Source organism: Pseudoliparis swirei, chromosome 17, assembly GCF_029220125.1.
Source record: "Pseudoliparis swirei isolate HS2019 ecotype Mariana Trench chromosome 17, NWPU_hadal_v1, whole genome shotgun sequence".
Lineage (NCBI taxonomy): Eukaryota > Metazoa > Chordata > Actinopteri > Perciformes > Liparidae > Pseudoliparis > Pseudoliparis swirei.
This window is the reverse complement of record NC_079404.1, coordinates 490,633-508,478: the sequence shown is the minus strand read 5'-3', so window position 1 is coordinate 508,478 and position 17,846 is coordinate 490,633. Positions and strand designations below refer to the sequence as shown.

The following is a 17,846-nucleotide window of genomic DNA, read 5'->3' as shown; positions in this document are numbered from 1 at the left end:
GGAGGGGGAGGGGAGGGGGGTGTGTGTAAAGGGATTCCTCCTCTAGCGTCACAGACCTCCATCCTTCAGGATGTAGAAGCCCCTCGTGGAGCACAGGAACCGGAAGGAGACTTTTATAGCTCGATGTTACCTCACAAAAAAATCAAAGTATTTCACCAAAGCGGAAGTTTATTCACAGCTGTTCAGTTGTCAACATGTTGGAGAGAACGTCACACAGAACAACAACATCATGGCATCTGCAGCGATCGTCTTCTCCTTTGATCACGACGTCGGTCAAGACTTCAAATCTGGGACAGTGAGAAACAGAAACACCCGTGTGCCCATCAGTCATGAAATGAGTTCAGAACACACACACACACACACACACACACACACACACACACACACACACACACACACACACACACACACACACACACACTTCTGTAAACTCCATCAGTCGGCTGTGTAGTTCAGGGACCAACGGACACGCTGGCGTCAAACAGCGCGACGCCGGTCGTGAGATCCCTGACAGACAAGTGATGGCCAAAGAACTTAAAGTCCAAACAAACAGTCGACCAATGGGAGCTCAGATGTTACGCAACATTAACCCCGTCGTCATGACTCCCGTGCGTCTTAACGTCGAGTAGAATCCTCTTTGGCGTAACGGGGAATACGATCCGGTTTACCGGCACAGTGAAGGCAACACGAAGAAGAGCATCATGGTCGAGGTGGGGGGACGCCCCCCCCTTCAGTGGGCGGAGCCAGGGAGCCGCAGCATCGCCACATGAACAGTTATTAGCAGCAATAAAGTCTGAGCCCAGAATATCAAAAAGACACTTCCATGTTAAAAGGTTAGGAATGAGACCCAATCAGAAGGCACCGTGAAGGCCCTTCTTCTTCAGAGGAGGAGGAGGAGGAGGAGGAGGAGGGGGACCCCCACAACACTGAGGGGCGTGAGGATCCCAGAGGACAGCAGCACCACCGTGGGGGTCTGGAGGTCTGGGGGTCTGGAGGTCTGGAGGTGTGGGGGTCTGGCGGTCTGGGGGTGTGGGGGTCTGGTGGTGTGGGGGTCTGGCGGTCTGGAGGTGTGGGGGTCTGGCGGTCTGGTGGTGTGGGGGTCTGGCGGTCTGGTGGTGTGGGGGTCTGGAGGTGTGGGGGTCTGGCGGTCTGGGGGTCTGGTGGTGTGGGGGTCTGGCGGTCTGGAGGTGTGGGGGTCTGGAGGTCTGGCGGTCTGGGGGTCTGGGGGTCTGGCGGTCTGGGGTGGGGGTCTGGCGGTCTGGGGGCTCTTTGTGTTCTCAGTGCAGTCAGTTCAAGCTTCTGCAGCTCAGCATCGCGTTCCCGTTTTTTTGTCCAGCGTTTCATAACCTTGGCGGTGGCGGAGGAGGAGGAGCCTCCCAACCCAGTGGCGGCGCCGCCATCAGGAGTCCTCGCTGGCCCTTTTACGAGACTGGTCGCCCCTGGAAGACAAAAGAAAACAGGAACATCACAACGTTTAAAAGAGAAGCGCCTGGTGGGACGTTTCTCTCCACGCTGAGGACCGACCGGGGGAATCCGCTCAGGTGCAGCTCGCGCTGCAGCTCCTGGTCGTGCGCCGCGTAGTCGGGCAGCAGGGACGCCACGGCGGGGGGGTTGATCTGGGGGATGAACCCAGAGAAGAGAGGCGGGGCCAACTGGGCCCAGTCTGGGGAACCGGATGAAACACAGGGACGTGAACCTACGTGTGGTTTGGTTACAGGACACCGAGACGGTACGACCCGCAGCCGCTCACCTGGCCGCAGGCTGTGGAGGCCTTTCACCACGCTGGCCATGGTGGACGGCTGCACTTGGAACGGCATGGAGTGAGCCTTGATGAGGAGCGCTGGACAAGACAAGGAGGAGGGGAGCACAAGACAAGGAGGAACAAGACAAGGAGGAGGGAAGCACACAACAAGGAGGAACAAGACAAGGAGGAGGGAAGCACACGACATGGAGGAACAAGACAAGGAGGAGGGGCGCACACGAAAAGGAGGAACAAGACAAGGAGGAGGGGCGCAAAAGACAAGGAGGAACAAGACAAGGAGGAGGGGAGCACAAGACAAGGAGGAACAAGACAAGGAGGAGGGGAGCACACGACATGGAGGAACAAGACAAGGAGGAGGGAAGCACAAGACAAGGAGGAGGGGAGCACACGACAAGGAGGAACAAGACAAGGAGGAGGGGAGCACAAGACAAGGAGGAACAAGACAAAAGGAGGGAAGCAAAAGACAAGGAAGAACAAGACAATGAGGAGGGGAGCACAAGACAAGGAGGAACAAGACAAGGAGGAAGGGAGCACACGACAAGGAGGAACAAGACAAAAGGAGGGAAGCAAAAGACAAGGAGGAACAAGACAAGGAGGAGGGGAGCACAAGACAAGGAGGAACAAGACAAGGAGGAGGGAAGCACAAGACAAGGAGGAACAAGACAAGGAGGAGGGGAGCACACGAAAAGGAGGAACAAGACAAGGAGGAGGGAAGCACAAGACAAGGAGGAGGGAAGCACAAGACAAGGAGGCACAAGACGAGGAGGGGAAATGAAGTCTCTGGAGGGTTAAGCGTCAGGTGGCGCCTGCAGGGCTTCGGGGAACACTCACGCATCAGCGTGTTCACATGGATCTCCGCGACGTGCTCGGCGAACAGCTTCATCAGGTCCTCCCGGAGGTCTCGGTTCAGCTTGGACTCGATGTAGAACTTGTTCTGAAAACATTGAAGAGGCGCACCGCGGGGGGGGGGGGTCACACGTTGCCACGGCAACAATCACTCTGGAGCAGAGTCAACAGAAGCAGGAACTCCTACCAGGTACATGAACACAGGAACGATGCATTGAAGAGACGCCGTGTACTGCGTCAGCGCAACGTTAAAGTTCTCGATGAAGTCCTCCGGCGGGCTGGCCTGGTAAACAACAACAACAACGTAGACGAGCGTGTGAGTCAGCAGCTCCTGCTCGAGGAGGAACTTCTCTTTGGATTGTGTGTCTTCTTACCTGGAGATGAGTGGAAACCTGTTGGAGGTGATTTGTTATTTTCAACGTCAAGTCGCTGTAGAGCAGCTCAGAATGCTGCTGGCAGACACACTTGTAGACGTAGCTAGGAACAACAACAACAACAACAAGGTGAAATAAACACAGCATTCCAGTTCAACATAAGGTACTTTATGGGCACCTCGATGCAACAGAACCACACACACCGTGCCTGGCTCATGTGTGTGTTTGTACCTGTATATCTGTGCATAAGACACAGAGATGTGGTCCGTGGGGTTCTGGATCAGCAGGCGGTCTATAGCCTTCTCCAGATTGGGCCAGTGGTTGTTCCGGTAGTCCTCCACGGCCATCGCGTTGAGCACTGGATGAGAGGAGGAGGAGGGGGAGAGACGGTCAGGTTCAACCGGACCTGCTCCCGGTGGAAGGCACCGGGCCTTCCACCGGGAGCAACACCGCAGCGGGGCCGAGTGACCACGGGGGAACCGAACCCCCGCTGCAGCCGGGTCCGCGTCCCGTGGACTCACGGAACTTGGAGGTGGAGTCCAGGCCGGAGGTCCCGTCGCCCGCGGCTGGCGGGGCCGCGCAGTCCGCCTCGCTGACTTCGCTGCTCTCGCTGCCGGAATCAGAGTCCATGAACTTTGACCCGGTGCTGCCGGGCCACAGCTTCCCCCGTCGGGTCTCGGGCTCTGCCCCCGGCTCCGGTGCACCGGCGGACCGCGGGACCGAGAGCTGGCTCCTCGGATGCGCGCGGACCTTCCCGCCGCCGCTCGCGCAGTAGTTGTGGTTGTGGTCGTCTTTCATGTCCGAGCTGTCATCGTCCATGGCCTCCATGGTTCCGGTCCCGTGCGCTGACACCGGGCGCCACTACATCAGCATCTTACCTTGTTTTATTTGTTCCGTAAAAGGATAAAGACAAAACAAAGTGTGTCAGGCGTCTCTGGCGGTGTCCATCTCGGTTTAGCTGCGTTAACACTTGTTTTACGACATGTCGTAAAACCGACGAGCTGAGGGAGACAACCGGGAAATGTAGTTCCAAGAGACTTAAACTCATAAATTAAATGTCAGTACACACACGTAAATATTAGAGTTATCAGGTAGCGTTACTCAACCTGACCGCGGTTAGAACTACTACATATTAACCGACTGATGACGTATATAAAGATGTGCATCCCACAGCGAGATTACAGGTTCAAATGAAACAGATTGTTAGTACGCATGCGCAAACAGGCGTTTAACGCTATTCCACTGACTACGTGTTTACCCTCCCAACATTATCGACGCTAAAGTGTAAATCGAGACTTTCCGTAGATTATTAAATGTTGAAATGTTGTTAACTGTCTCCAGGGCTCTCAAGTGTCACGCATTGAGCGTGAGACTCACGCATTTCGGTCTTACGTCACGCACTCCCGCCACACATCGTATTTCTCAGGCTGAAAAAAACTCGGCTATTTAATGTTTTAATGTGCCGCCAACATGAGCCGCGCTGCCCTCACCGTGGAGGAATCAAGCGCTCCCCTGGAGTTCTGCTGTGAGGAGCCACTTATCAGCCAATCAGAAAAAAGAACAGGAAAGAAAGAACAATTTTTCGTTCTGCGGGGGGGGGGGGGGGGGGGTGTCACTCTTGCCTGTCTTCAAAACTTGAGAGCCCTGTCTCTAACTCCGCTGACAGTGAACTGAGTTACTGCAATGTGAACTCACGGACGCTAGGGGGCGCACTCACCTGACTCCTTCACTGGTCTGCTGGACACGAAATATCAGAAATAAATAGATTTTCATTCTTCTTCTTTTTTACTGAGAACTCAAGGAGAGATAACCAATATAAAGATGTAAAACAAACATTTTCTTATTCTGTAAACAAAACATTACCTTGTAGATGTATGATGAATATGTCGGTCTGGAGTAAACCTTTATCCAATACACTGAATTAAATATCTACCAACACATCATCTTTACAGGCAGTAGGCTTCTCTGTGGAATTAATGTCTTAACTTTATAATCTATGAAAAGTGCGACGGCAACAAATCCACTTTCATGAGAAGGGAACATAGTGAAGTCGTTGAATATACGCCTACGGTTTGACAACACGACTTTGGACAGATAAACTAGCATCTACTCTTAGATGGGCACGTCTCACATCAGAGTATACAAATAAGAGGCACGACCATAAAAAGTAGCTGCCACATGTCGGAAGGAACACCTTATTCAATAGTTATATATTTTAAACATACAATGCATATGACACCGTAGGAGCGTGTTGAGAAAGCCTTCTTTGGTCTGAAATGAAAAAGTAGGGTTCTGAATTCTAGCGTTTACCCCGTGAAAAGAAGCGCTAAACTTTTATATTGAAGTTAGACAACGTGTTCAAGTAAACCATCTGAAGATGCGAACGCATCGTGCCTCTGGCAGGCAGCAGCGGAACACATGTTGTATGCCCACTGGACCACGCCCACTGGACCACGCCCACTGGACCACGCCCACTGGACCACGCCCACTGGACCACGCCCACTGGACCACGCCCACTGGACCACGCCCACTGGACCACGCCCACTGGACCACGCCCACTGGACCACGCCCACTGGACCACGCCCACTGGACCACGCCCACTGGACCACGCCCACTGGACCACGCCGGAGACGTTCAACGTTCAGCCTGGAACAACTGACTGCACTGGAGGAATTACAGCTCATCTCATGTTGCAGTGGATGTCAGAAGGACTAGAGGAGCATGTAGAAGGACTAGAGGAGCATGAAGGACTAGAGGAGCATGAAGAACTAGAGGAGCATGAAGAACTAGAGGAGCATGTAGAAGGACTAGAGGAGCATGTTGAAGGACTAGAGGAGCATGAAGGACTAGAGGAGCATGAAGAACTAGAGGAGCATGAAGAACTAGAGGAGCATGAAGGACTAGAGGAGCATGAAGGACTAGAGGAGCATGAAGGACTAGAGGAGCATGAAGGACTAGAGGAGCATGAAGGACTAGAGGAGCATGAAGAAGGACTAGAGGAGCATGAATGACTAGAGGAGCATGAAGGACTAGAGGAGCATGAAGGACTAGAGGAGCGTGTAGAAGGACTAGAGGAGCATGAAGGACTAGAGGAGCATGAAGGACTAGAGGAGCATGAAGAAGGACTAGAGGAGCATGAAGGACTAGAGGAGCATGAAGAAGGACTAGAGGAGCATGAAGGACTAGAGGAGCATGAAGGACTAGAGGAGCATGAAGAAGGACTAGAGGAGCATGAAGAAGGACTAGAGGAGCATGAAGGACTAGAGGAGCATGAAGAAGGACTAGAGGAGCATGAAGGACTAGAGGAGCATGAAGGACTAGAGGAGCATGAAGGACTAGAGGAGCATGAAGGACTAGAGGAGCATGAAGGACTAGAGGAGCATGAAGGACTAGAGGAGCATGAAGAAGGACTAGAGGAGCATGAAGGACTAGAGGAGCATGAAGGACTAGAGGAGCATGAAGAAGGACTAGAGGAGCATGAAGGACTAGAGGAGCATGAAGGACTAGAGGAGCATGAAGGACTAGAGGAGCATGAAGGACTAGAGGAGCATGAAGGACTAGAGGAGCATGAAGGACTAGAGGAGCATGAAGGACTAGAGGAGCATGAAGAAGGACTAGAGGAGCATGAAGAAGGACTAGAGGAGCATGAAGAAGGACTAGAGGAGCATGAAGGACTAGAGGAGCATGAAGAAGGACTAGAGGAGCATGAAGGACTAGAGGAGCATGAAGGACTAGAGGAGCATGAAGGACTAGAGGAGCATGAAGGACTAGAGGAGCATGAAGGACTAGAGGAGCATGAAGGACTAGAGGAGCATGAAGAAGGACTAGAGGCGCATGAAGGACTAGAGGAGCATGAAGAAGGACTAGAGGAGCATGAAGGACTAGAGGCGCATGAAGGACTAGAGGAGCATGAAGAAGGACTAGAGGAGCATGAAGGACTAGAGGAGCGTGTAGGACTAGAGGAGCATGAAGAACTAGAGGAGCGTGTAGGACTAGAGGAGCATGAAGGACTAGAGGAGCGTGTAGGACTAGAGGAGCATGAAGGACTAGAGGAGCATGAAGGACTAGAGGAGCATGAAGGACTAGAGGAGCATGAAGGACTAGAGGAGCATGAAGGACTAGAGGAGCATGAAGGACTAGAGGAGCATGAAGGACTAGAGGACGCTCCGTGCCGTCAGGAGTCGACAGCGCGTCAGACTCGACGCTCGTGAAGAAAAACTTGCCGTCGTCATCGAAGTTGTCAAGCAATTTCAACTTTATGAAAAAAAAAATAATAGGACGGTTGATGAGTCAAAAAAGATATAGGAAAGAGCATTAGTGCTTAGTGGACTGGGTCCATTCAAAGAGGTGTGGTGCTTTGAGTTTGATCACAAGTACTGTCCGTCCGCGCGCTCGGCGCCTCGTCGGCGAGCGCGCGGAGGAATGAGTCTCGGAGGCGCGCCGCTCCCTCCGCGGCGAGCGCCTCCGCCTCCTCCGGCTCCTCGCTGTCGTCCTCTTCGCCGCCGCCGCTGCAGTCGGACTCGTCGCTGCCGCAGGAGCTCGACGTCTCGTCCTCGGAGTCGGAGTAGACCTCGGCGCCGTGGAAGATGTAGTGGTTGGGGGCCTGGAACAGGTACTGGGCCGCTGTGGGGGAACAACACCACCTGTTCAGGGGATCTACGTCTGGAGAGGACTCAAAACCACACATTGGGATGACGTGGCTTGAGCAGCTGCATAAGCAAAAGGAACTTGGATGACTGGTGTGAATGGCGAGCAACCGGTTGGATCCAGCGCCTGATCACGTCTGAGGACTCTGACTTACTCTCAAGGCGTTTGCTGATCGGACTTCTGTTGATTCGACTCATCCAGCATCGTCTGCGAAGCTCAAGGTTGGAGGTTTGGCTCTTTACGTCAGCGGTGCCCTCCTCCTCCTCCTCCTCTTCCTCCTCTCTTGGCGGTGCGTCTTCTGCCGGTAACTCTGCCGGCTCGGCCGTCTCTTCGCTGGGGCAGCGAGCGTCCGGACACGGCTCTGGAGGAGCGGCGTCACTACCGGCGGCGTCGTTCAGGCTCTCCGTCTCCTCCGGCGGCGGCGTCACAGAGTCCGTGATGAGCCGCCGCTCCTCCTCCTGAGCCGCGGCGGGCGAGGCCTCGCTCGGCGGCGGCTCCGGTAGCCGGGGCGGTTTCTCCGTGGTCTCGCTGAGTCTGACGATGTTGTAGCAGAGCTGCTCGAAGTCTCCGCCCAGCCGGTGGCAGAGCTCGTTGACGATGACGTCGCAGTCGCCGAGCAGCTCCACGTCGAAGTTGAGGTGAGGCAGCTGCTCCCTGTTGATCAGGACCTGAGGCACTTCGTGTGGAATGGAGTCTGGATGGGATGAAGAGTGTCGGGTTGAGCGCAGGAGGAACATACGGCTGACATCCGACAGAAAACATCCACACACGTACTCGGGATGAGGGCCACCGGGCGCACTTTAAGGGACGAGCCGATGACGATCAAGAGGTCCACTTCATCTTTATCCTGCTTCATGGCCCTGTGGAACATCTCTGGAAGGTTCTCCCCGAAGAAGACGATGTCAGGCTTCATGATGGCCAGGGGGACGTCCGGACAGCGTGGACAGCGCGGGACGACCTGAGGAAGGATTTCACGTTACGAGCGTTACAAATAAATACTGTTAGGCGGGAGTTTCCACACGATACCCAGCAGCCTCACTGGATCAGCCTCTTGTGTCCAATACAAAGGCATCATCTTATATGTTAGGGTTTTGTAATTTGATTAACTTTAACATTATTTGCAGCAGGTTAATAAAACGGACACCGACTGTCGAGACGATGATTTATTGAAATTAAGACTCCACCATGTGGGCAGGTGGTCACAACACTAACAGACGTACGCCACGCTGTGGTGAAGAGAGTAACAAAGCACTTCAACCACAGAGTCCTAAACTGGTTTTAGGATAAGCATACAGCTCAACAGGGACACACTTTGATTTCTCCCCATCTTAAATTGTGCGTGGCCAACCTATCGGACCTTTCTAGACTTGCCAGTTAGTTTATATATTTTTTGTTCTTGGGTAAAATTCAAAGACCCTTCATAGAAAATCAGATGGAGCTCATAACAGGAAATATTTCTACTTTCAAGCTAATTAAGCAACGCAGCATTGATTACAAGTCAACATGTCTGCAGGGAAAAGGATCTCTTGAGTTTCCATCCAAATGGCTCCTCCTGGTCCTGGAGATCCCTCACACTGAAGCCGTCTTTGCGTCGGCTTCCTCGGTTCTGCACCAGTCTACGCTGCAGATGCTCGTTTCGTGGAATAACCATTAAATAGCAAAGGATGCAAGTTGTGCCTTTTCATTCCCACCGCTGCAGGTCCTCAGTGTCTCCGTGTGATGCGTTACCTGGGAACCGGTTGCCATGGATACGTACCTGGTTAAAGATGTCTTCCCTGATCGCTTCACAATCCACTTTGTGTTTACAAACGAGACAGGAAGCGGTCGCAAACGACCCTGAAATACAAACGATGGCTGACCTTCAGTCCCATGGACAGCTGTGCGCGTGCGCGCGGCGCGGCGACTCACCGTGACACTGGATGATCCGCTCCACGCCGGACACCTGCTCCAGCGTGTCGATGTTCTGCGTGTAGTTGCGCAGCAGCTTTCCCTGCTTATCCAGCATGGATATGAACTTGTGACACGGGGAGGGCTGGAACTGGCCGGGGTAGATCTCCTGCAACGAAGAGGACGACTGCATGAAGCATCTGGAGAACGGACTACTTTAAACCTTTGTTATCGTCTCACAAGCTAGACGTCAGATAGGACTTCTAGCGGAAGACAAGGTGACCGGGTGTGATGCATCTCGTCACCATCCTCACACGCTGCGTGTGATCGAGGGATGAAGCTCTAAAGGGCCGGTCTCGTCTTGCCGTGTGACCAGAACCGTGCAGGGAGACCAGGTACGCAGGTCCAGGTCTGAGGAGGGCCCGTGTCCACGCACGTCTTCATCAGACCTCACGGCGCTCGATTACTTTTGAACATCATTTGAACAACGTGTATGACATCATGCATCCTGGTCTGTGGAGTGGACACAATGAACAAACCTTAGCAAACTTGAAAAAGGGTCTGGGGTCCCGCCTGAAGTACTCGATGTCGAACATGGCCTGAGGGTCTGGAAGGTCCGGGAAGTCCACAGCGAGCCGGGCATAGATTCCATCTCTGGAGCGAAAATCTGGTATTCCACAAGAAACCGACACCTACACAACAACAACAGGCCTCCTGGCTTAATTTACATCGGCACCACGCGTGACCTCCGACACACTCAACAGAACCACGGTCGCTGGACATGCGTACCCCGGCACCGGTCAGCACCAGGATCCGTTTGCTCTGGTGCAGCAGCCGGACCACGTCCTCCAAGGTGTTCACGTCCTTCCTCTTCTTCCTCTTGGGCGGCTCGGAGATGTTGATGATGATCTGCCACAGCGTCATGTCGTCCAGGTCGGGCGGCAGCACGGTCTCTGGCAGCAGCTCCCTCAGGATGGTACGGGGGTCCGTCTCCCTGATGTGCTGCTGGATGAAGCTGTAGGAGCCTGGACCAGAACCAGAACTCAGAACCACTCTGTTCTCCAGTGGTACACGCCACGAACTGGACTCAGCTCAGAGGACACAGAGGACACTACGGACTGGACTCAGAGGACACAGAGGACACTACGGACTGGACTCAGAGGACACTACGGACTGGACTCAGAGGACACAGAGGACACTACGGACTGGACTCAGAGGACACAGGACACTACGGACTGGACTCAGAGGACACAGAGGTCACTACGGACTGGACTCTGTCTCATGACTTAGGAGAGTTGTTTTGCTGAATGAAGTCAGAGCCGATAGAGTTACCTATCTGCGGCTGAGGCGCCCAGTCGCTGGAGCTCGCGTGCGACGATCCGCCGTCGTCCTCGTTGAGGCGGTCCTGGTCCCCGTCAAGGCGGTCCTGGTCCTCGTTGAGGCGGTCCTGGTCCTCGTCGAGGCGGTCCTGGTCCCCGTCAAGGCGGTCCTGGTCCTCGTCGAGGCGGCCCGGCGACACGGCCAGACCGTCACCACCGAGGAAATCTGAGGACGGAGAAGTTAGTCAAATTAATTCATTAAAACTAGAGATGAGAACCACAACGTCATCCAACCACCGACATGGAGACGACGCCTCTCTGTGGGAAGAGAGGGAGGAGATCCAGGAGGTGCACAGCATCCTGGAGGAGGTGCACAGCATCCTGGGACTCCACATCAGTGGCGTCCCTAGGCTAAAACACTCGGGGCTAAAGCCCCGGATGTTTTTTAATTTGCCCCGAATGTTAATTTTAAAAAAAAGAAAAAAGATTTGGCACACAAGTGGTTAACACCTCCAGGTCGCACGTGACGTCATTCACCCAATACAGCGGAGTCAGGCTGGCAGCGGGCTGCTGTCTGAGTGTTTCTATGTCTACACATGTCGCTGCTCCACTCCTCTGGGCTGAGCCCAGCGCCGCCGCTCCCATAACGCGCATCGCTCTGCCGTGATACGCGCGACACATCCGCGCACACAGGTGAGCACACAGGTGAGCACACAGGTGAGCACACTCTCACTAGCCCCGCCCCCCCCCCCGTCGACAACGCTCGCCGTGGGTCACTTTCCTATCTAAGCTGCACTGGCTAAGCCCCAGACGTATCCACATCCTAGAGACGCCCCTGCTCCACATTACTAAAGACTTCACTTGGTCCCTGAACACATCACACCCGGTGACGAGCCCAGCAGAGGCTCTTCTTCCGGGGGGAAGCCTCCTCTGCCTCCTCTTCCTCCTCAACACTGAGCCTGTGTGGTGTTTAATATATTATTAGTTATTTTTTAAATGTCTCGTTTTAAATTATAATGTCCTGTCTTAATGTTGTTAGACATGTTTTTACCAGTTACTGCTGCACTGACTGATGAGTCGCCCACAAAGACAAGAACCCTCCGTACCGGAGAGAACCGGCTACCGGGGAGAACCGCGCCGTCGTTCAATACCTTCGTGACGCGTTTCTTTTAATTTGTTTTTTAGCTGACGTCACGCTAAAGACGTGTTTTATGTCCAGAACGACAACGGTTCGCGTTACGTTCAGTTGGTGAACCGAGCGTTGCCGCGCGAGGCCGCGGAGACGCTCGGCGCGAGGCTCAACGTCTCGCGCACGTACCCGCGCTCTCCTCCGCTGTTCCCGCCGCGCCGCCGTCCAGCTCCGCGGCCCGGGGACCGGCGGCAGGCCCGGTCCATTGTTGTCTGCGCCCGGCTCCGCCGGGGCCTCGACCGCGGCTGCGCTTCGTTCTGCGCTGTTTGCGTACCTGTAATGGCGGCTCCCCGGCTGTCCGTGGCCCCGGAGGCGCCGCAGGGTTCTTCTTCTCGAGCGCCCGTGGGTCCGCAGCTCGTTCCCGGGCTAATTTTCGACCTTTTCGCGGAAGGTTCCTCCATATCGGAAGCGCCCGAACAGGCCGCTCCGAGACTCGTCTCTGCGTCCGCCATCTTCAGCCCGCAGAGCCTTCCTCTTGGACAGCTGTCTCATTTGCATAGCGCACGTGACTTATCCTCCACCAGTAGCGGCGGCTGGCTCCTCCCCCTTTTACGTCGATGACGTAAAACCATAACAACATATCGCTGCCTTCAAACACCGTCAGAGGAATGTAGCTCAGAGGCGTTTCAACGCATCTGTGAATGAAACGCGTACAACGTGGCGATAATAGCACGTGAGCTACGTAAATAACGGTATGTTATAGGATCACATGAATATGTGTTTAATAACAAACTCAATGCTTCCTGCTCTCTTATCCATATAATGTGGCCACTTGCTTTATGGTTATACCAAACGATTAGTAGCCCACTCATCAAATACATCATTATATTACAGAGTTAATTGTTGTGTTTTCTCATTATTAAGGCGGCTTTTGCTTTAATTCCTTGAATAGGTTGAACTTCGCGCCGGGGGCTGTAGCGGAGACACGTGAACGCAACGTGCGTCATGAGGCGAGAGCCGCTGCGTTTCCTCCAGAGAGATCTGCCTCGGCGCTTTGACCACCGGCCGTTCTCACTACCAGCTGGGGAAATAATTTAAAAACAAAGAGAAGATAAACGTTGCACATATATTCGCGTGAGCGAGCCTCAACTGAACAGAAGACCTTGAACCTAACATCTGAAAGCCCCGTGACAACCAGGAGCAGACACATCTGAGTACAGCTTTTATGGAGACTATTCTGAACTGCAACCCGGAGGACTTGGAGGATTTTTACGGCTTATTGGGATGTGATGAATTGTCGTCGGTAAGTTGTTGCCAGTGGGTTTTAGGATGAGTCTTTGCTGGGTGTCCAAACCAAAACATCGGGCTATAAGTCAGAAGGTTAATGGATCATGCAACACATGTCCAGCTGTAAGCGTGAAGATGAGTTGTGTCTCCTCCGATCCAACAGTCGTGCGTCATCGCGCGCGCGTATCACAGCATTTGTCTTAAATAATTCATCCTTCAACCCGATGGAAACATCAGGATGACGACGTCACATTCATAACGTCTCGCGTTGCCTGCAGCGCTGAGGAGCGTGATTACGTCATACGACGCGAACTGTCTCTAAAGGAAAGATCAGTAGAGATCGATCTGATTTTTAATGTAAAATATGCATTTTCACAAGGGATCAGGGCCTTTAACTGGATTGTGTCCTCACTGGATTTGTTGTGACCTTCCAGATGTTTGTGTCCCCTGAAAGCTAAATGAGTAACTGATTCCTGAATTCCAAATATTTAGTTTGGCGAACGCTCGTTTTTTTAACTTTCTGTGACATTTTTCCTTTCAGACTGAACAAATTCTGAATGAATACAAGATCCGAGCTTTGGCATGCCACCCGGACAGACACCCAGACGACCCCGGAGCAGGTACCGCAGCCATCGGCTCAGATGCAGAAATAAGAGAGCCTGTTCTCCCCAGGAACACTTGGCTGCACTTATTCCAGTTAATGCCTCTTTCTGATGTCTCGACTTCAAAGCAAATTATGTTAATTTAAAGCTGCAACTTCATGCAAATCAGAGTGCTTTTATTACCTCATTCGGAAGGCATAATGATCGTTCTGGACCCTGATATCTTCTTTCTTTCTGCCAGTGGCCAATTTCCAAAACCTGCAGAAAGCCAAAGAGGTTTTATGCAACGAAACCAAAAGAAAAAACTATGACCTGTGGACAAGAAGTGGAGTTACTATTTCTTTTCATGACTGGCAGTCCTTGAATGACTCTGTTAAAACGGTATGTGATGTCTTGACTAGTATATACATATATATATAATATATATATGTATACATATATGTATACATATATATATATACATATATGTATACATATATGTATATATATGTATATATATATATACACACATATACACTACCGTTCAAAAGTTTGGGATCACTTAGAAATGTCCTTATTTTTCAAAGAAAAGCATTGTTTTTTTCAATGGAGATAACATTAAATCAATCAGAAATACACTCTATACATTGTTAATGTGGTAAATGACTATTCTAGGTGGAAACGTCTGGTTTCTAATGAAATATCTCCATCGGTGTATAGAGGCCCATTTCCAGCAACTATCACTCCAGTGTTCTAATGGTACATTGTGTTTACTAATCGCCTTAGAAGACTAATGGATGATTAGAAAACCCTTGAAAACCCTTGTGCAATTATGTTAGCACAGCTGAAAACTGTTTTGCTGATGAGAGAAGCTATAAAACTGGCCTTCCTTTGAGCTAGTTGATTATCTGGAGCATCACATTTGTGGGTTTGATAAGACTCTCAAAATGACCAGAAAAAAAGAAGTTTCCTGTGAAACTCGCCAGTCTATTCTTGTTCTTAGAAATGAAGGCTATTCCATGCGAGAAATTGCAAAGAAACTGAAAATTTCCTACAGCACAAACGGGCTCTAACCAGAGCAGAAAGAGAAGTGGGAGGCCCCGGTGCACAACTCAGCAAGAAGACAAGTACATTAGAGTCTCTAATTTGAGAAATAGACGCCTCACAGGTCCTCAACTGGCAGCTTCTTCAAATGCTACCCGCAAAACGCCAGTGTCAACGTCGACAGTGAAGAGGCGACTCCGGGATGCTGGCCTTCTAGGCAGAGTGGCAAAGAAAAAGCCATATCTGAGACTGGCCAATGAAAAGAAAAGATTGGTATGGGCAAAAGAACACAGGCATTGGACAGAGGAAGATTGGAAAAAGGTGTTCTGGACAGATGAATCCAAGTTTGAGGTGTTTGGATCACACAGAAGAACATTTGTGAGACGCAGAACAGGTGAAAAGATGCTGGAAGAGTGCCTGACACCATCTGTCAAGCATGGTGGAGGTAATGTGATGGTCTGGGGCTGCTTTGGTGCTGGTAAAGTGGGAGGTACCAGGTAAAAGGGATTTTAAATAAGGAAGGCTGTCACTCCATTTTGCAACGCCATGCCATACCCTGTGGGCAGCGCTTGATTGGAGCCAATGTCCTCCTCCAACAGGACAATGACCCAAAGCACACCTCCACATTGTGAAGAACTATTGAGGGAAGAAGCAGGCAGCTTGCTGTCTGTAATGGAGTGGCCAGTCACCAGATCTCAACCCCATTGAGCTGTTGTGGGAGCAGCTTGACCGTATGGTCCTCAAGAAGTGCCCATCAAGCCAATCCAACTTGTGGAGGTGCTTCAGGAAGCGTGGGGTGACATTTCAACAGATTACCTCAACAAATTAACAGCTAGAATGCCAAAGGTCTGCAATGCTGTCATTGCTGCAAAAGGAGCATTCTTTGACGAAAGCAAAGTTTGAAGAAAAAAATTAATACTTCAAATACAAATCATTATTTCTAACCTCGTCAATGTCTTGACTATATTTTCTATACATTTTGCAACTCATTTGATAAATAAAAGTGTGAGTTTTCATGGAAATCACGAAATTGTCTGGGTGATCCCAAACTTTTGAACGGTAGTGTATATATACATATAAATATATATGTATATATGTATGTGCATATATATATATATCATAATCATAAAGCCTGGTGCTGTATCTGCAGTCGATGCACTGGGCCGTGAGGAGTAAGAAGGAGCCCACGCTGGAGTCTTCACATGAAGGAGTCTCTCCCCAAGCAGAGGAGCTCCATGCTGGGCCAGGAGCTCCGAGGATCTCTTCCTATGATGCTGAGCCTTCCGCAAGTTAGTCAACTCCAAAATATCCTCAAAGGAATGGGAACGTCTACTCTCCTGTTTCTGAGAACTGCGTTTGGATACCAACAGAAACCGTAGTATCTCCATGCAGACTATGACTTTAAAACAACAATGCACCGCATGACTTATGTAAACAACTAAACACACAATGGTGTTGTTTGCATCGAATATACAAAGTTGGAAGTGACCAGCAGGAGGATGTCTTTCACTAATTGTTCTTCTCTTAATGCAATAAAAGCTTTATTATAAAATGCAATACTGCGTGACACAGGTCCAACATGTTTCTCCATCATATTGATTGTTTATTGTTGTTTATTAAACTGACTTTTCTCGTTGTTGTCAGGTGACTACTACGGACATCGGCGTTTCCGTTGGGCCGCTGACTCCCCGTCCAGCATGCTGCAGAAGTTCAGAAATTATGAGATTTAAACATATCAACGTTTAATTGAGTTTAAAGGTGTTTCATATCTTGTGGCTGTGGGGACCGTGTGCATTGTTGTTGTTTGTGAATATATCTGCTGTAACTCACCAAAGTTGTTGTTGTGAGTTCAACAATGTTTCTGTTGCTAAATGATTTGTCTTATGAGACGTGAAGTATTTTCTTTGTCGTTAGTTTTGTTCATTTGTTCACGAACACACGATTAGATTGTGGATTAAATTACCTGTAACTCTGTTATTTGTGTTGTTGTGTTGTTGTCAAGTCCATACGGTTGGGAAGCACAGTATTTCTCAAAGAAGTACACAGTATTTCTGTATGAAGTACGCAGTATTTCTGTATGAAGTACACAGTATTTCTGTGTGTGGTACACAGTGTTTCCGGTGGTTATACGCCAGATGAACCATTCGGTGTGGGTTCCGCAGGTCTCTATTGTGTCCTCTTCCTGTCATGCTCGTCTCTGCCCGCCAGGGGGCGCCGTTGCCACAGTGAACATCACGTTGCCCTTTTTTCCTTCTTTCTCTGAACATTTACGTTCCACATGTCGGGACGCGTAACTCCAGATAGTGAGATCTATGCATAATAAAACTATATTACCAACACTTTCTAAAGAGAAATCGCCTAACTTCACATGGGTGTCCTAGTGTGTATGTAATTCATACATAATATACTATATAAGGGATATTCCGAAGAATGCATTAGGACATCATAGGAGAAAGTCACTGTATAAGTATGATCATTGTATGAGTAATATTATTGTAACTGCATAGTGATTGTAACGTGTTTCATATTTTCTCAGAGTAAACAATAAAACGCTTACAGCACCTGGTATTCCCAGGCGGTCTCCCATCCAAGTACTGACCAGGCCCGACCCTGCTTAGCTTCCGAGATCAGACGAGATCGGGCGTGTTCAGGGTGGGATGGCCGGAAGCGAGAACTGGGGCCACCAGAGCGTCTTATGAAGGCCTGGCTGTAAGCACCGCGACACCACATGGTCTCACGGACAACAAAAGGCCGCTGCTGCGCCTGCGCAGTTGACTCTTTGGAGGTTGGCGACCACTTATTCAAGTGATAGAGAGAAGAGTTCCACAAAACATCCAGCAGGTTAAACCGCTGGTCGGTTGAAGTTTATTTGCCTTAGTATTTAATCTAGTATGTCATTAGTGCATCTTTTCCAACTTAAAGGTCTTTCTTTTAACAATATGGACTGCCTCCAGAAAAAAGAGACACCAC

General features: G+C 50.7%; 3 protein-coding genes and 1 non-coding gene across 7 annotated transcripts; 1 reads left to right on the top strand and 3 right to left on the bottom strand.

The window, feature by feature from the left end:
- Positions 1-150: 150 nt before the first annotated feature.
- Positions 151-4,524, bottom strand: cacul1 (CDK2 associated cullin domain 1). 2 transcript variants are annotated; one of them, XM_056435217.1, is made up of 8 exons: positions 3,504-4,522; positions 3,214-3,340; positions 2,983-3,085; positions 2,796-2,891; positions 2,594-2,696; positions 1,751-1,840; positions 1,525-1,663; positions 151-1,439 (listed from the first exon to the last, which is right to left on the bottom strand). In XM_056435217.1, the coding sequence occupies exons 1-8, from the start codon at positions 3,808-3,810 to the stop codon at positions 1,400-1,402; spliced, it is 1,005 nt and encodes a 334-aa protein (XP_056291192.1). In that variant the 5' UTR covers positions 3,811-4,522; the 3' UTR covers positions 151-1,399. The 2 variants fall into 2 exon arrangements, with proteins under 2 accessions (XP_056291192.1, XP_056291191.1); XM_056435216.1 differs by having other exon boundaries at positions 151-1,663; positions 3,504-4,524.
- Positions 4,525-7,050: 2,526 nt separating this feature from the next.
- sirt1 (sirtuin 1) lies at positions 7,051-12,557 on the bottom strand. Its single transcript, XM_056435215.1, has 9 exons — positions 12,299-12,557; positions 10,849-11,061; positions 10,306-10,541; positions 10,056-10,208; positions 9,538-9,685; positions 9,386-9,465; positions 8,404-8,587; positions 7,784-8,323; positions 7,051-7,605 (listed from the first exon to the last, which is right to left on the bottom strand). Exons 1-9 carry the CDS (start codon positions 12,474-12,476, stop codon positions 7,322-7,324), a joined length of 2,016 nt encoding a protein of 671 aa, XP_056291190.1. The 5' UTR covers positions 12,477-12,557; the 3' UTR covers positions 7,051-7,321.
- dnajc12 (DnaJ (Hsp40) homolog, subfamily C, member 12) lies at positions 11,634-17,218 on the top strand. Of its 3 annotated transcripts, none has more exons than XM_056435219.1 (6): positions 11,634-11,796; positions 12,917-13,267; positions 13,793-13,871; positions 14,095-14,234; positions 16,027-16,165; positions 16,521-17,218. In XM_056435219.1, the coding sequence occupies exons 2-6, from the start codon at positions 13,190-13,192 to the stop codon at positions 16,604-16,606; spliced, it is 522 nt and encodes a 173-aa protein (XP_056291194.1). In that variant the 5' UTR covers positions 11,634-11,796; positions 12,917-13,189; the 3' UTR covers positions 16,607-17,218. The 3 variants fall into 3 exon arrangements, with proteins under 3 accessions (XP_056291194.1, XP_056291193.1, XP_056291195.1); XM_056435218.1 differs by lacking the exon at positions 11,634-11,796 and adding an exon at positions 12,629-12,716; XM_056435220.1 differs by lacking the exons at positions 11,634-11,796; positions 16,027-16,165 and adding an exon at positions 12,629-12,716.
- Positions 17,219-17,426: 208 nt separating this feature from the next.
- Positions 17,427-17,545, bottom strand: LOC130207674 (5S ribosomal RNA). Its single transcript, XR_008834323.1, has one exon. It is a non-coding gene; the product is annotated as a 5S ribosomal RNA (ribosomal RNA).
- Positions 17,546-17,846: the final 301 nt, after the last annotated feature.

Coding starts and splice junctions, on each gene's coding strand:
- cacul1 (XM_056435216.1), bottom strand. CDS start 3,810: ATGGAGGCCATGGACGATGACAGCTCGGACATGAAAGACGACCACAAC. Junction 3,341..3,503: donor GGACTCCACCTCCAAGTTCC/GTGAGTCCACGG, acceptor CCTCTCATCCAG/TGCTCAACGCGATGGCCGTG. Junction 2,892..2,982: donor AGGTTTCCACTCATCTCCAG/GTAAGAAGACAC, acceptor GTTGTTTACCAG/GCCAGCCCGCCGGAGGACTT.
- sirt1 (XM_056435215.1), bottom strand. CDS start 12,476: ATGGCGGACGCAGAGACGAGTCTCGGAGCGGCCTGTTCGGGCGCTTCC. Junction 10,542..10,848: donor GGCGCCTCAGCCGCAGATAG/GTAACTCTATCG, acceptor GTTCTGGTCCAG/GCTCCTACAGCTTCATCCAG. Junction 8,324..8,403: donor CCCGGTGGCCCTCATCCCGA/GTACGTGTGTGG, acceptor CATCCCATCCAG/ACTCCATTCCACACGAAGTG.
- dnajc12 (XM_056435219.1), top strand. CDS start 13,190: ATGGAGACTATTCTGAACTGCAACCCGGAGGACTTGGAGGATTTTTAC. Junction 13,872..14,094: donor CCCAGACGACCCCGGAGCAG/GTACCGCAGCCA, acceptor TCTTTCTGCCAG/TGGCCAATTTCCAAAACCTG. Junction 16,166..16,520: donor TGATGCTGAGCCTTCCGCAA/GTTAGTCAACTC, acceptor CGTTGTTGTCAG/GTGACTACTACGGACATCGG.